At 39.7% G+C, this 16,837-nt stretch overlaps 1 protein-coding gene across 4 annotated transcripts in view; it reads right to left on the minus strand.

The window, feature by feature from the left end:
* Positions 1–2,340: 2,340 nt before the first annotated feature.
* taf1 (TAF1 RNA polymerase II, TATA box binding protein (TBP)-associated factor) overlaps positions 2,341–16,837 on the minus strand; it is a 152,246-nt gene continuing 137,749 nt past the window's right edge. For 3 of the 4 annotated variants that reach the window (XM_080187538.1, XM_080187540.1, XM_080187539.1), the window contains 2 exons: positions 12,379–12,556; positions 2,342–5,307 (listed from right to left, as the gene is read on the minus strand). In XM_080187538.1, coding sequence (XP_080043664.1) covers positions 5,085–5,307; positions 12,379–12,556 — 401 coding nt within the window. In that variant the 3' untranslated portion in view covers positions 2,342–5,084. Of the gene's footprint in view, positions 5,308–12,378; positions 12,557–16,837 lie in introns of all 4 variants that reach the window. The other variant, XM_080187541.1, reaches the window with a different exon arrangement.

A 16,837-nucleotide genomic window follows, 5' to 3' on the forward strand; every position in this document is an offset into this window, starting at 1 on the left:
CAAAAATGGGAAGGCAGACTACCATTTGAATGGCCATAAATTAGGAGTGTGCAACAAGATTTAGATGTCATTACACCAGTCACTGAAGGTAAGCATGAAGCTGCAGCAGGCAGTAAAAAAGTCAAATGATATGTAGCCATCATAGCAAAAGGTTTCAAGTACAGGAGCAAGGATGTCCTGATACAATTGTACATGGACTTAGTGAATAGTGTGTACAGTTGTGATCTCCTTACCTGAGGATGTTCTAGCTCTAGGTGTGCAGAAAAGGTTTCAGTGAATGAGCTGAGACAGGGGCAGAACTTGGTGACACCTGGATGTACTTTAATCCTGACGTATGAGAAGAGACTGAGTCAGTTAGAATTGTAGTCATTTGAGTTCAGAAGAATGAAGGCTGATTTCATAGACACGTATAAAATTCTAACAGGACTAGACAGAATAAATACAAAAAAGATGTTCTTGATTGTTAGAGTGTCTAGAACCAGGGGTCACAGTCTGACGATACAGGGTAGACTATTTAGGACAGATGAGGATAGATTTCTTCCTCAGAGTGTTCAGCCTATGGAATTTGTTACCACAGAAATTAGTTGAGGCCAAAACATTGAATGTTTTCGAGGAGCAGTTAGATATAGCACTTGAGGCAAAGGGGATCAATGCATAAGGAGGAAAGGCAGATCAGGCTATTGAGTTAGATGATCAGCCATGATCATAATGAATGGCAAAGCAGGCCTGAAGGGCCAAATGGCTCCTCTTTTTAAGCAGAATGGAGATAATATAGAGAACCAAAAAAAAGCACAATTGCAAAGAGATGAAAAGTCAGATAACTAGAAAGCACACCGGATTGAAGAGAATGAATTAATGTAGAGGCTGTTTATGTCATATCTGAACCTGCATCCATAAATCCAAACATCATCAGTAACATTACCCAGTTCCACCCTGTCTCAGCTCATTTGCTGAAGCCCTCATCCATGCTTTTGTAATCTCAAGACTATTTTAACATTCTTCTGGCTGGCTCCCACATTCTACCCTCCCTCAAGTTATCATCCAAAATTTTGCTGCTCCTTTCCTAACCCAAATGAAGTCCTGTACATCCATCAAATTGTGTTCCCAGTTAGAAAATGTTTTAATTTTAAAAATATCATTCTTGTTTTCAAATCCACTATAGTCTTGCCCCTTCCTATCTGATCTATCCAGCCATCCAAGATACTTGCACTCCTCTCGTCCTGACCTCAACATCACTGATTTGAATTGGGTCCCATAGGTGCCTGTGCCTTCAGCTTCCAAGGTTTTATGGTCTGGAACTTTCTCCCTAAATCTCACCATTTCTCTTTCCTCCTTTAAGACACTCTTTAAAATTTACCTTTTCAATGAAGGTTTTGGCCCTCCAACCTAATATCTCCCTATTTCAAAATAAGTCAAATTTTGCTTATAACATTCCTGTGAAGCACCTTGGAAAGGTAATTGTTGAGACTAAGAGATATGATTATAGGAAGACATAATCATAAGCACAGGTACAGCTGTCATGTTGTCATAGAAAACTTCATTAATCCAGTTTGAAAAGCACAGTATCAGAGCGGCCTGACCTTGGCAGTCCCACAGTTAGCCCTTGAAAAATAATGATTTGTTAATTTTACTGTTTTGCTCGACGTCGCTCACTTTCGCTCTGAGCCCAACTAAATCCCTCCAGTCTGTCTTCAATTATGCACACGGGTTTATAAAGTCAATGCTTTCATATTTAATTTGTGAAGGACAAACAACTCTACATTTAACTCTAACTGTAATGGGTGAAATGTAAGAGAAAATAATTGAATGTTCTGAGGGAATATATCTTTTGGTCTTTCTCAAAAGTTGGTAGAATAAAAATGAATGGGATGGTTTTATGCACTGACTTCATTTAGAATAATTTTGAATGCTAGCTGCAAGGTTGTAAGACAAGGCAACGATGTATACCATATACATTTTGCATGAAACCTTGCAATACTACATAGGGTGCATTCACAATACAATTGTACCATCAGTGCAGAATGTTTTGACCTAAAGTTGGAATTTTTTATTAACATAGCTGAATTCAGTTATATCAAGCCCAGTGTAACTTCTTCCCAAATTTCATACATAACTGACAGGTTACTTTTTTTCGTCTCGCATCTATTTCCAACTGACATTTTGCTCTGAACTATTCTGTTATACCGTTCTCCACTTGTGTTTACCCAAATGAACAAACATGAATTCAAACTGTTAGTACATACTGATCACATGCAGAGTGGCTGAGAGTCTCCCTCCCTCTCTGATCAGGCGCCACCTCTATAGGCCCGCTCCACCCCCATAGACCCCACCCCTTGGGCATTACTGACATGCCAGGCTGCTGCTGTCCAAGGGGCACCCCCTCCTTTCCTCAGTCTTTTTAGGGGGCCTCAAGGACCTTTGGTTCTATCAACGAGGCAAGCAAACCCAAACGATTCAGCACCAAGTGCACTAATGCCATGCAAATCAACATCACAATATATTTAAATAACTTATTCAGCCTCTCACCCATTTAAATGGATTGGGCAAACCAGTAAAATTCCACCCAATGTCTCCAACATCCATGTCTATCCTTTCTGCAACTTTATTTTTGCACGCTTTTAATCCCTGTTCCAGAACTGAAGTGGTCCTAATAGAAATGACAAATCCCCCAAATGACTCTGACCATAGTGCAATTTCCCTCAACTTCTTTGCAGGCTTTAACACAATCTACATACTCCTTCTCCAATACCTCTGTTCTCTAACCTCACCTCATTCCATTCTGACTTACAACATTGCACTCAGACCATTCTTCAGTAGTTCCAAATTTTTGCTACCTATATTCTATCTCACACCAAGTTCTAGGTTAACAACTTCTGTCCTTGATGAACAGCATCACCCCAAATCCAAAACTCTCCATTCTTTTATGACTTATTGTGTAGCCATCTCAAAGCCGTTCTTGCAGTCATTCTTTTATCACCTTTGTACTTTATTCCTTTACTATCCTATCTGGAAGTCTCACATCCTCATAGAACTCTTAATTTGTCCTTAATAGAACTGGTAGTGTTATGTTTTATTCAGCCACTAACCCAGTCCTCACTAACCTAAAGAGGCTCTTCAACTCATATATTGAATTCCTTTCTTTCAAGTCATCCCATTCTGCCTCTGCTTCCTTTTATAACAATGCACTTCTTTCAGTCTTGTGATCTGGGTTTTGTTCTTTGAATCTTTAACTTTTATAAAATGGCAATCACAATATTTATTAATTGAAAAATCCCAAAATTCATTCAGAACAATCCCTGAAGAACAGCTCCAAAGTAGAAAAATCTACTCAATAAAAATCATCTGAATACAGATTTTAGGCAGCAAGTGTATGTCACTTGCTTCTGAAAAGCAGAAATAAAAACTAAAAGCAATGAACACTGAAAAGGTATTATCTTTACCTGAGATTTACAACAATTTTCACAATATATAGGATGGACTAACAATTTCTCAGCAATTTAGATGTAACATTTTGGTTTTCAAAATTCTGACGTTTTAAACAATGGCATTTCGAACAGTAGTTTTAGTTGGTCATTTACAACTGACATAAGATGTTACAAAATTGCAACATGCACATCACAGAATGTAACGAGGAGAGTCAAGTTACTTCGTCTGATCATAATCATCAAAACACATGATTTTTTTTGCCAAAATTATCCCCCACCCAAGGCACTGATCAACTGTACAGTTTTATGGGTACCAACTGTACTCCTGTATTTAACCAACTGGCAATTCTTCACTTTAAGTACAGACAGTAAATGCAAGCAGTGTATTTGGCTGCACAGACCATCACAGTCAAGCCAATGCTCACCTAGTGACCACCTTAGTGGTTTCCAATGGGTGTCACTGTTTTGAGATCAGGACCAGAATTCCTAACTCGTGATACTGAAATCAGCTAAGTACATATTGGGAAAGATGATGGAGCCAGCTAGGTGATGAGCTTACAAGGGCATAAAGTAGTGCTCTTACCCACCAAATCATTGGGATGTAATCATGATACAGAAATGGAAGTCAAATTATGGACATATTTTTACAAGAAGGATTTAAGACAAATATCAAAATTTAAAACTCAGATAAGAGTTATTTATCTAAGTCGCGTAGAAATAGGAACTGTTAGCCAAAATATTGTTGTTTTTGATCGTATGTTTCCACAGTGTATACTAATTTCTTGAAATTACTATTGCTCACTCTTAAGTATTTTTATCTTCCAACACAATTATATTTTTAATCTGGGATTGACTTTTTTGTTTCCTCATTGTTCAATTTTGTCCACTTTCCACTTCTTGCTGTTCATATCCTCAAATTAATGTAAAATTGGGCAGATAACAATCCATTCTTCCCATAATCAATGTGAATATTAATTCATTACTAGTTCATCACTCGGAACTCGGCAAAGTATTCTTCAGTTGTCATGTCTTTTAGTAAGATGTTGTGACAATTTATTTTTAAAAAAAATCAGATGATCAATTAAAAAATAAAAGCTGCAATTGTGCAGAAAGCTAAGACAATGAACAAAAATGAGCAGAATCACTATTTGGCATCCATGTCTCATCAAAAATAAACATTTCCTAGAAAAGTAACAAGATTAATATTTGTTTTTACACCTATTCAGAGCAGTTTTTAAGGTCCAGGATGCACCATCACTGATAGTGAACACAGTTCACGATGACCTTACGAACAAAAAAAATACAAATTCTCAAACCCCTTTTACACACAATCTTTGTCCAGTTTCCAGGAACAGTCTTGTATACAAAATGTAATGTATTGGGTGTGAAGCACAGTTTGTTACTGGGTTTTGCATTTGCTCTCAAATTTTGTACAGGATTATTATCCGGCTACACAACAATAAACGTGTACTGGGCAATATAGCAAACATTTACTTATGCTCTGCTCAAATAATCCAACTTGAAGCCCTGTGATGTCACAGTAACATCTGTCGATTAAATCGACCACCAACAATCTGTGATTGTTGGCTCCTCCCTGTCTCATCACACACAACAGATTATTATGGTCATCTACATAACCAATTCTGTAACACAATGTGTTCATGTTTCTATATCAGAGTCAATATCGCTGTCCCCTTCAATGGAGTGGAATTCCTCGCTGTCTTCCTCATCTTCGCTCAGTTGTACCTCATTAAGAACACTTGGTCCATGTCTCTGTTCCTCATCTTCATCCTCATCTGACAACTCATAGTCACATCCTCCACTGCTGAAGGTTGTATCACGAGTATTTGACTTGAGTTCAGTTTCTTCATAGCTCTCATAGCTGAGGGAAAAAAGTTGCATTACTGTTTGTGAATTGTGACTTAATTGAATCATGACGCAACTGGAGTAACACTGAACCCAATTAAACTACATAATATTTATTCTAATATAGCACCTTGCAAGCCAAAACAAAGTGCTTTATCAAATGTGATTGTTTTGAAGTGCTGTAACCTGTTAGAATCACATTCTAGCCAAGCAGCAGTCACTGCAACTCCTATGCCTTCATGGTTACCTCTGAAATAACCCAAAGTCCCTCCCTTGAACCTTTCCTGTTCAATATCTATATGCTATTCCTCAGCAACTTCACTTATAAGCAAGTAAGCTTCAACATGGCTACAATTGCATAAAAGTCCACCTTTTCATCAGGCATGGACTTCAGGCATGTTGCTGTCCCAACTGATTGCTAATAGCAAGTTATGCTGAAAATTATGATGGATCAAAGCTAGGAAATTCACACTGGGGCCAGAATTCTTCCAAAAAAATTCTAAGTGCTGAAGTCACATAAAAACTGAACAACTCATGCTGGTTGTTTTAAAGCAGGATTTTAAAAATGAATCTCCCACACTGCACTGCAGAGTGCCTCAGGGAGATTCATGTTGAAAATCAGAGGCGGAGCCTATTCCTGCTGGAGAGGCCAGCAGCATAGCACTGAGCGGGCCACTGCGCACGTGCCAATCTGTCATAGCAAGATCGGTGCATGCACAGTAGCCCTGCACTGTCGGCGTCCTGATTGCTGGCCAGCTCAATCGTTGGCTAGCACAGGAAATCCCTCATCACTGTCCCTCCAATTCCCACACTTCCTGATTGTTGGCCTCTCAGATATCACTGGGCCAGCTCCCCAATACCCCTGCCTCACCCAATGCCCAGTGGGCAGTGTCAAGGTGCCCCTTGGGCAGTGCCAGGTGGCCAGATTAGCACTGCCAGGTTGGCAATGCCCAGGGGAAACTCCCCTTACTATCAACATTCTGGAGGGCCTCCATGGCCTTCCTTCAGTGGGGTTGGCTGCCAATTCCCCATTTGTGGAGAGCTGTCATAAACCCCACTGGAGTGAACCACACCTGGCAGGAAGGGGAGAGAAGCTAGTGGGTCCGAGACTTCAGTCCAGGCCTGCTAACGATATTGAAATACAAATTTTAATATGGAAATCATCTCCGTGGAGGATGTGGCAGCCAACAGGGTGCCCGCTAAATGGGATCTGCTGATGTCTCCCAGCCCACTGTGCTGCGAGAGCAATGCACAGATTGGAAAAATCATCCCCCCTTCCTCCAGTCTAAAATAAATTAGATTTCTTCATTGTCACGGCTAATTTCTAATGTTGTTTAGCATAGGAACATATTTGGCCCTTAGAATCTGCTTAGCCATTCAATAGATCATCTAGTTATGTCTCAGCTGCACTTTGCTAACTGCCTCCCCATAGCCCTTGACTCCATTGTCTACCAAATGTCTATCTCACTGCCTAGAACAAATTCAATGACCTTGCTTTTCAGTGATATTCTTTTTCTTTCCTGGTAGCATTTGTTCCCTAAATGCCTTTGAACTGAGTAGTTTGCTGGGCCATTTCAGAGGGCATTTAAGGGTAAACCACACTTCTGTCATTGTAGTTAGATATAGGCCAACAGATTTCCTTCCCTAAAAAAGGGCATTAGCAAACCAGATGGGTTTTTAAGACAATTGATAATGGTTTCATTAGAGATTAATTCCATTTTTTTAATTGAATTCAAATTCCATCACCTATCAGGGTGGGATCTGAACCTGGGTTCCCAGGACTTATCATGAGTCTCTGGATTATTAGCACAACGTTAATGCCATTATGCCATTACCTCCCTCATATGTATCTAGTACTACAATACAATATTGAAAAATAAAAATACAATCCTTTTCAAGTACAACATTTTTGCATATGTTTGATATTATATGTGGACAGTGCAACATGCGACAAATATTTCATTGAAGATTTTTATGGTAGCTTTTTCTATGCTGAATGCATCAGACACTCTACACCACCAATTATGTCGATAAGGGGTTTTCAGTGTAAGGATATCACACATTCACCCAGCCTTCTGTCCAGTGCAAAAGGCGGCACGGTGGCAAGCACCAGGGACCCAGGTCAATTCCAGCCTCCGATGACTATGTAGAGTTTGCACATGCTCCCCGTGTCTGCATAGATTTCTTGCGGGTGCTCTAGTTTCCTCCCACACTCCAAAGGTATGCAGGTACGGTTAACTGGCCATGCTAAATTGCCCCTCAATGTTGGGGACAAGCAGGGTAAATACGTGGGGTCACAAGAGTCTGGGTGGGATTGTTGTCGGTGCAGATTCAATGGGCCGAATGGTCTATTTCTGCAGTATAGTAATTCTAAAGCACTGCCTGTTATTTCTACTTAACTCCTCCCCTCAAACCTTCGTTGCATTTTCATATCTTTTGAAGTTTTAACACGATCATTTAGATATCCAAGTGAAGCTTTTTGTCCATGGGATATGCGTATTGCTGACAAGACTAGCATTCAATGCCCATTCTTAATTGTTGAAAAGGTAATGGTGAGCCCACCATCCATGCAGTTCTATGATGAAGTGAGTTCCAGGTTTTTGATCCAGTGACAAAGAAGGAAGAACAATATAGTTCTTAGAATATTATGGGGTTTGCAGGGGAACTCTGGAGGGGTGGTGTGCTCATGTGGCTGTTGTCCTTGTTCTGTTGGGTAGGAGAGTTTGGGGTTTGGAAGATGCTGTCAAAGAACTTTGACAAGTTGTTGCAGTTCATATTGCAGATGGGAACACTGCTGCCATTGTGTCAATGGGGAAGGGACTGAATGTTTAACATAGTGGATGGTGTGACAATCAAACATGCTGTACTTTGACCTGAATGGTGTCAAACTTGAATATTGTTGGAGCCACACTCATCCAAGCAAGTGGAGAATATTCCATCACATTCCTGACTTGAGCCTTGTAGAAAGTGGGCAGCCTTTGGGGGAAATCAGGAGTCAACTGCAGAATTCCTGGTATCTGACCTGCACTTATAGCCACAGTATTTATGTAGCTGGTCCAGTCAAGGATGTTAATAGTGGGGATTCATAATGGTCATGTCATTGAATGTCAAGGTGATATAGTTAGTTCTGGCTTGTGGGAGACAGCCATTGTCTGGCATTTGTGTGGTCGAAATGTTACTTACCACTTATCAGCCCAAGCTTGAATATGGTCCAGTTCTTGCTGCTGCAGACACAGACTCCTTCAATCATTGAAGTAGCTGAAAATTGTTGGGCTCAGGACACCACCCAAAGAAATGGAATTATTTTCTCACAGATTTGCTATTGCTTTTAGGTAACTGTAAATAGCTGCTATTTAATGGAAAGATTTCCTCCTTAACCAAAGACTGAGATAAAAAGGTAAAAACAACAAACTTGTATTTATACAGTACTTTTCATGACCTAGGTGTACTGCTGTACTTTACAGTAAGTGAATTATGTTTTAACGTGTTTTTGCTATGGTAATGTAGGAAACACAACAGCAAATCACAAGGTACCACAAACTGCAATGTGATACAGGTATTTCCAAAGTCCAGCTATTCATAAAACAGATTATTTTTTCCTAGGGAGATCTGGCACCGCTCCCAGACTACAGTCGGAAATAAAGTGTGAAATGAAGGTGACAATTTTGGGCTGATCACAGAAGATAGAATCAGCGAGAGCTGTGTGCACAGAGGACCTGCAGCATTTTAAGATCTGCCTGCCTCTTCTTTATTCTGCAGACACAAAGCTACATGTTCCACCAGCAGGATAGAGTGGAGTATTCCCTCCATTATGGTCAACAGTCCAAGGGAACTTATGGTTACAGATAAAGCTGTGTTACATGTCCTGTGCATTAAGTCAACAATGTTTGCAAATAGCCCTCCTGTAATGGGAGGTGAGTCCATTAATTTCTTCCAACAAAACCTGGGATCTATTTGTTTACAGTAACTCCCAGAGAACGGATCACAGCAGAGATTGGATTTGCCTCCGGAAATGCTACTTTATGATTTCCAGATCAAGACTCAGTACTATGTTCCTTTTGATAAAGTTATGTGACAACAGAAAACATGGGTAGGATTTTCCACATCCACAGCACATGTTTTTTGTGGTGATGGAGGCAGCCCGCCATTGGTGGGCAGCAGGACCATCTGATCCTGTCACTATCACTGGATTTCCCCATTCTATGAACCCACTGGCACCAGGAAACCCAAAGAGGGAGCTTGCTGTCAGTGAGACATGAAGATTCCGCCAGCTAGAACAGGCACAACATTTCAGCCCACGTGTCCAAACCCTCCAATCTAATGGCAGTTAATCCAAAATTCAAGAAAATCTGAAATCCAGCACAGTCTAATTCCACAGGGTACCAGATTTTGGACATCACATTTTATGTGAAGTTAGTCAAGGGATAGTATTAACAGTCATGACCTGCAGTAAAAGGTCTTGAATGATCATCAGTTAAATTTTTGATTTTGACACTACGAATGAATGATAAAATATTGCACGACACCTCAAAAAAACAAACGTCTGTTGCCAGCCCACATTTCTTATCCTGACACTGAAAGTTAAGCATTGGTCTAGCAAAGTGCATTTAAAATAGCCTGATTTTATCTCCTGGAATAGTGTAAGTTGACAGACTATAACTAAATGAAGATGGTAAACATTTATCAAATTCTTTGTCAGCACTGTAACCACCTTTCTGGCCTCTCTCAGCCACCAGGTGTCATTTCCTATGGAGGCCTCTAAGAAGGGAACTGCAATCACCTGGTCCTGATACCCATCGGTGTAGCCAACCCTAAGAAATCAAACCCACTCTTCCCAGTTACGAACCAGCCTATTCCCCACTCCATACGATCTCCACTCTTCCATTAAGGCTAGAACATGTGAATGTAAGGTTAACCGCTCTTCACCGGAAAAATGAGTAACCATTTTCCCCTCTCATTGGTGAAAAATATTTTTGCCTTTACAAACTCCTATCCAACTTGTAAAGCCATGCAAGTATTATGGTGGCCCTGTAAATCTAATGGAACAGGATTTAGGTCCTAATCCCCCACCGAGAGAGAGTCATCTTTGCCCCATGTGTCTTTGCATCCACTCTCTGCGCCACTTCCACTGAGCAGCATCTTGACTCCTGTGGTACTGCAACATAATAGCATTGTCAGCAGCATGCCACTGATATTTCTCCAGGAGGGCTTCCCTGTGCTGCATTCCAGCAATATCTCAGAGCCCCAAATTGTGCATGCAGCATTTTGCCTTCCTAATCCACAAGTAGCAATCTGGCCTTTGTCAAACACTTGCAATGAGCAGAGGAGATTGAAATTTTTCTACATTATTCCTTCCCACTGAGATGATTTATTTATTTATTAGTCACAAGTAATGCTTACACTGCAATGAAGTTAGTGTGAAGAGAGTCAAATGTAAATGAACTAATTTACTGCAAGTAACAGTGGGGAGATCTGCTGGCATATATTTATCTACAGAAAATTTTGTGAAGTCTGATAGATGTTCTTCAAATAGTTTAACATAATGGAAAGACAGTCAAAGCCCAGGGTGTTTTAATCTGGCCTGAAGTAGAAATTTACAGGCACCTTTCAATTTGCAAATTTTCTTCAACAAATAGCTTAAATATGTAATGATTACCTGAGCAGAAGTCAAGTTAGTAGAGACTTTATAACTGAATGCTGTCAAATCATAATACCTTGATGTAGTTTTGGAGTTGTCTCAAACAGACTTGAATAATCAAATTGGTCATATGTTTTTCCCAGCAGCTGATAAAGTTATGCAAAAAACAGAAAAAACAGGTCTTGCAATCATTCCTGATGAATCAACATACAAATTAGGACAAGTAGGCCATTCAACCCCTTGAGCCTGCTCTATCAATAAGATCATGGCTGATCTGCTTGTAACTTCAACCCCATATTCCTGACTACCACCAACATTTATAGATGCACAATAGAAAGCATTCTTTTTGGTTACATCACAGCTTGGTATGGCTCCTGCTCTGCCCAAGACCACAAGAAACTACAAAAAGTCATGAAGGTAGCCCAATCCATCATGCAAAACAGCCTCCCACCAATTGACTCTGTCTACACTTTTCGTTGCCTCGGCAAAGCAGCCAGCATAATTAAGGACCCCACGCACCCTGGACATTCTTTCTTCCACCTTCTTCCATCCGGAAAAAGATACAAAAGTCTGAGATACATACCAACTGACTCAAGAACAGTTTCTTCCCTGCTGCCATCAGACTTTTGACTGGATCTACTTGCACTAAGTTGATCTTTCTCTATACCCTAGCTTTACTGTAACACTACATTCTGCACCCTTTTGTTTCCTTCTCTATGAATGGTATGCTTTGTATAGCACACAAGAAACAATACTTTTCACTGTATGCTAATATGACAATAATAAATCAAATCAAACCCTCAATAACATTTCACCCTTTTGTTAATAAAGCTAGAAACTCACAACCATCAAGACAAAATGTCTCATCTCTGTCTTAAATGAACCATCTCTCATTTTTGTGGAAATCAGCATCAAAGTAAAGTTTATTTATTAGTCGCAGGTAAGGCTTACATTAGCACTGCAATGAAGTTACTGTTGAAATTCCCCTAATCGCCACCGTCTGGCACCTGTTGGGGTCAATGCACTTAATCAGCAGGTCTTTGAGAATGTGGGAAGAAACTGGAGCACCCAGAGAAAATCTATGCAGACATGGGGAGAATGTGCAAACTCCACACAGACAGTGACCCAAGCCAGGAATTGAACCAGGTCCCTGGTATGTGAAATAGCAGTGTTAATCACTGTGCTATCATGCATGGCGAAGGTTAATATTATTAAGACAACGAATTGGTCAAATGTTAAAATTGACAAATTATTATTCTGTAAACAAGAAAACAGAACAACTTATGTATAATAAGGTTGAAGCAAGGAATGTTAAGTACCTATTGGTACTATCAAAATTGCCTGCACCTTTTTCGCACATCTGATAAAACTTGAAGTTATAGTCCTGCTGGTTTGCAGCGAAATGTTATTTAAAGAAGCGATAAACCCATTCTGCTCAAATTATTTTACCTTACGTTACTGTCCTCCATGATCTGAGAGGTCTCACCACCATCGCCCTCATAGGACATCATGCTTTCCTCATTCTCCATTCCCATGCGTGTATTCTCAGGTATCAGATGAGGTTTTTTTGGTCGGATGGCAGTCGTTTCAACATCAGAATCACTGCCACTCTCACTGAGCTGAATCGCTTTTTGAAACAAAGGAATAGTTTGGATTACCAGACAATGTTAATTGCCATTCAACCAACAAAGTTATGCACAATATTGTGTCTGCATAATAGAATCAAGCCCCTGGTATCAGGATGCAATTTTGCTGCATGTGCCAAAATGATATGGGAAGCAACTTAATTTCTAGGATAACAAAGAAATTAACTTACAAATCAAACAGAAAGTCATAAGCATCATAACGCATAATTCACATTGCTTTCAAACTATTTAGACATGGTACCACTTCACAATGTTCAAAGAATCATGGTCAGTGTATATGTCTCTATTCCCTCCTGCAATAGGGAAATAGCCATTTCAGTTTCTTTCACACAAGACAATTTCAAAGTTCTATGGTAAGGACACTCCAAATAAGTATAAATCAACATTTAAATTTGTGCTGATTTTATACTTGGACAATGCAAGTCTAGGTCAGAGAGAGGAACATAATGATCTCAGGATACAAATAAACTAATCACTAATGGTTGTGCCACAGGTTAGCAAGGCCTCAGAAAGGTGAACAATACACTAGGCTTTGTTTCGAGAGAGAGAGAATTGAAACGTAGGGGAGTCATGCTAAATCTATATCATGCATAGGTCAGACCACACCAGAAGTACTGTGTTCAGTTCTAGTCACCATATTATAAAAAGGACCTGGAGGTGATGAAAAAGATGCAGGGATGATTTATAAGGCTGATTTCAAAAATGCATTGGTATATCTAAGAAGGACTGAAGGTGTAACCCAACAGAGCTCTTTAAGATCACGAATGGTTTTGCTAGATTGCATACGGAGAATGTTGCCTGTTGGGGAGAGCATAACTAAAGGCCTTCAATGTAAGAAAATCGCCAAGGAATCCAATAAGGAATTCAAAAAGAAACTGCCTTAACCAACAAATGCTGAAAATGTGGAACTCACTATCACAGAGAGTGGCTGAAACAAATATTAGAGATTTATTTTAGGGGAGATGACAAACAAAAGAGAGAAGGGAGTTGAAGATTACAGTGATAGATTGGAAAGAGGAAACTTGTGTGGAGCATAAATGCTGGCAAGGACTGTGTGAGCCGAATAGCCTGTTTCCTGAATAGCTGTATCTCCTATGTAATCCTCTGAATAGTCATTCGGTAGTACAGAACTTGAGTACTGCTAAAAAAGAAAGACACGTGAAAGCAACAATTTCTACTGTATGAAAATCCTCGAATCCATACAATGCAGGAGGAGGCCATTGATCCATTCGAGCCCGCACCAACAACAATCCTGCCAATACCCTGACACTAAGGGACAGTTTAGCACGACCAAACACCTTAACCTGTACATCTCTGGATGTGGGAGAAAACCAGAGCACCCAGAGGAAATCCATGCAGACACGGGAAAACTTGCACACTTCACACAGTCACTCAAGGCTGTTATTGAACCTGGGACCTTACCGCCTTGAGGCATAAGTGCAAACCAGTGTGCTGATTGGTTGAGCTATTGTCATGGAGAATGCACCAGGCGATGGTGACTGACAGTTAATTGCTAAGTATTGTTCAAAATAAAATCAGGCAACCTGACCCTAATTGGTCAAGGCATTGTCCTGGGGAATGAATGCCACTTATTTTGTTTTGCTGTAACAGGCATAAAGTGTGTAATGTTTTTCCATTTGCAAAGAACAAGGCCCTGTATATTAATTTATAAAATTTCCATTTCAAGCAAATGCAGCACACTGCGAGCCTGACTGACAATCTTAAATTGGCTGCAAACATAATTCTTCACACACACAGGATTATTAAGCAAACATTGTCCAATTGTGAAATCACATCTAATGTTGAACACTGTGTTTAGAATTTTATAAGCACAAGCTGGTTGGATAGGGTTTGCATCTTGTCCATTGCAAACAGCGGCTGGAACACACTGTTTGATATGATCCACCAATCTTTAGGATATACAACCTACATATCTAGCATCACACTAGCACCTACATTCATACATCAGATTACTCATTTGTATGGAAAGCAGATTGTCTTTTTGACTTGACAGCAGCATCTTGTTAATGGCGACTATCATTCATGTTGCTGCTGCATTATTGCAGCGTCAAACAGCTAGGTTCACCTATTCTTGAATCTTTGAGAAACTTTGTGCTTCCAGGATAATCAGAGGTAGACTAGGCACTTTGCATGGCCAGAAGTGATGACTTCTGGGAAGGTATTTTAGAAATCTTCAGTGTGCTATAAATTATGCTGATGACCAATTTAAGGTTATCAGTCAGTCTCTCAGGAAATTGATAGAGAATCTGGTGAACTGGTGCAACAACAATAAAGTCTCCCTCAAAGTCAACGAAATGAAAGAGATCGTCATTGACATCAGGAAGCGTAGTGGAGGGCATGCCCCTGTCTACAATGGGGACAAATTAGAAATGGTTTTCAGTTATTCGGATCACCAATAACCTGTCCTGGTCCCTCCATGCGGACACTGTAGTTAAAAAAGTCCACCAATACCTATTTTCTCAGGAGACTAAGGACATTTGGCATGTCCACTATAACTCTTAACAACTTCTACAGATGCACCATAGAAAGCATTATTTCCAGTTGTATCGCAGCTTGGTGTGGCTCCTGCTCTGTCCGAGACCGCTAGTAACTACAAAGGGTCGTAAATGAAGCCCAGTCCATCACTCAAACCTGCCTCCCATCCATTGATTGATACTGTCTACACTTCCTGCTGCCTCCGAAAAGCAGCCAACATGATTAAAGACCCCAGGCATGCAGCCCAGACATACTGTTTTCCACCTTCTTCCATAGGGAAAAGGATCCAAAAGTTTGAGATCACGTACCAGCCAACTCAAAAACAGCTGCTTTTTTTGATTGGACCCATCTTGCATTAAGTTGATCTTTCTTTATACCCTCTATGACTGAAACACGACATTCTGCACTCTCTCGTTTCCTTCCCTTTATCTGTATAGCCATGCAAAAACCAATATTTTCCTATTATATTATACTAATACACATGACAATAATAAATCAAATCAAAGTGGCATGTGTGTGTCTAATGGAAGCTACATATATTAATATACATAGCTTTGTTATTAGTAGACAAAAAGAACATGTACATACATTGAGCCTGTTTCAGTTAAATAAAATAACTGACAGCTATTCAATCATCATTCCCCAGAGCAATGCCTTGGCCAATCAGGATCAAGCTGCTTGATTTAAATTTAAAACAATACTTCAAAGTAAACTGTCAGTCACCATCAACTGGTGCATTCTCCATGGCAATGCCTCTACTCCCATTTCCTGCCTCAGTAATCTCTTATAAATCACCTGGACATTTCTATATGTTATATACACTGTCGTAAGAATTCCATTTAAGGGAATTTGAATCAGAGTCCACTTGCCAACCAATCAGTTCTCTTTCCAAAAGTATAAATGATTATTTTCCCCTTATAATAAACAAATATTGGTATTTTGGCAGAATATCCTGAAGAGTACAAGATGAAAAGTTTTCACGTCTCTTTTTCAGCAATATCTGCTATTCAGCCTTTGAATAGCAGACCCTGTTCTGTATAATGTGCCTTTTTCCAATTTATAGAAATGAAATATCTTCCCCGTTTAGTGTTGAGCAGCTGTCTTTCACTCTCATCTTTTATCTCAATCCATTCCGAGGTCATGTATTTTTGTGATGCTGCCCCAGTGGCTAATTGGGCAAAGTCTGATATTGAGCCATTGAGAATAGAAATATCTCATTTCAATTAGTGGTTTGTGCTCAGTTAACTAATCTCAGCCTGGATATGATAATTATTTTCAATATCCTACAGGTACGAAGAAGAAAATTTGCCAGTTTTCTGTTCCAAGTCATTTTTTAGTGACTGCTGCTGCAAAGAACATATATGTGGTAACAAGTGAGGTTAGGATCATTATTTTTTGTGATGCCATTGAGAAGTAGCTAGCTTGCTGACACTCAGGCCATTTAAATGATACACTGGAAATGGTTGTTAACATCAATTCTTTAAATAAAATTTATACAACCACAGAAAGATGAGGGGAAAGTTGTAAGAAATGTAAGAGTATTTCTTGTAATCTATTTGGTAACTTTTACTTTGTGCCATACATCACTAACTAAACTCATGGTGGAATAAGGCTCAAGCTCCATTTGAAGAATACATTTTATTTTAAACATGAACAGTCATCTTATTTAATGATAATAGCCACTATTTGATGTTTTGGAACAGGAATAGAAACAACCTTCAGCCATTATGCTTAAGGTTGCTGGACTTCCAAACTCATGCCTTGCC

This window comes from Carcharhinus amblyrhynchos, chromosome 4 (assembly GCF_965287045.1).
Source record: "Carcharhinus amblyrhynchos chromosome 4, sCarAmb.v2.hapA, whole genome shotgun sequence".
Classification (NCBI taxonomy): Eukaryota; Metazoa; Chordata; class Chondrichthyes; order Carcharhiniformes; family Carcharhinidae; genus Carcharhinus; species Carcharhinus amblyrhynchos.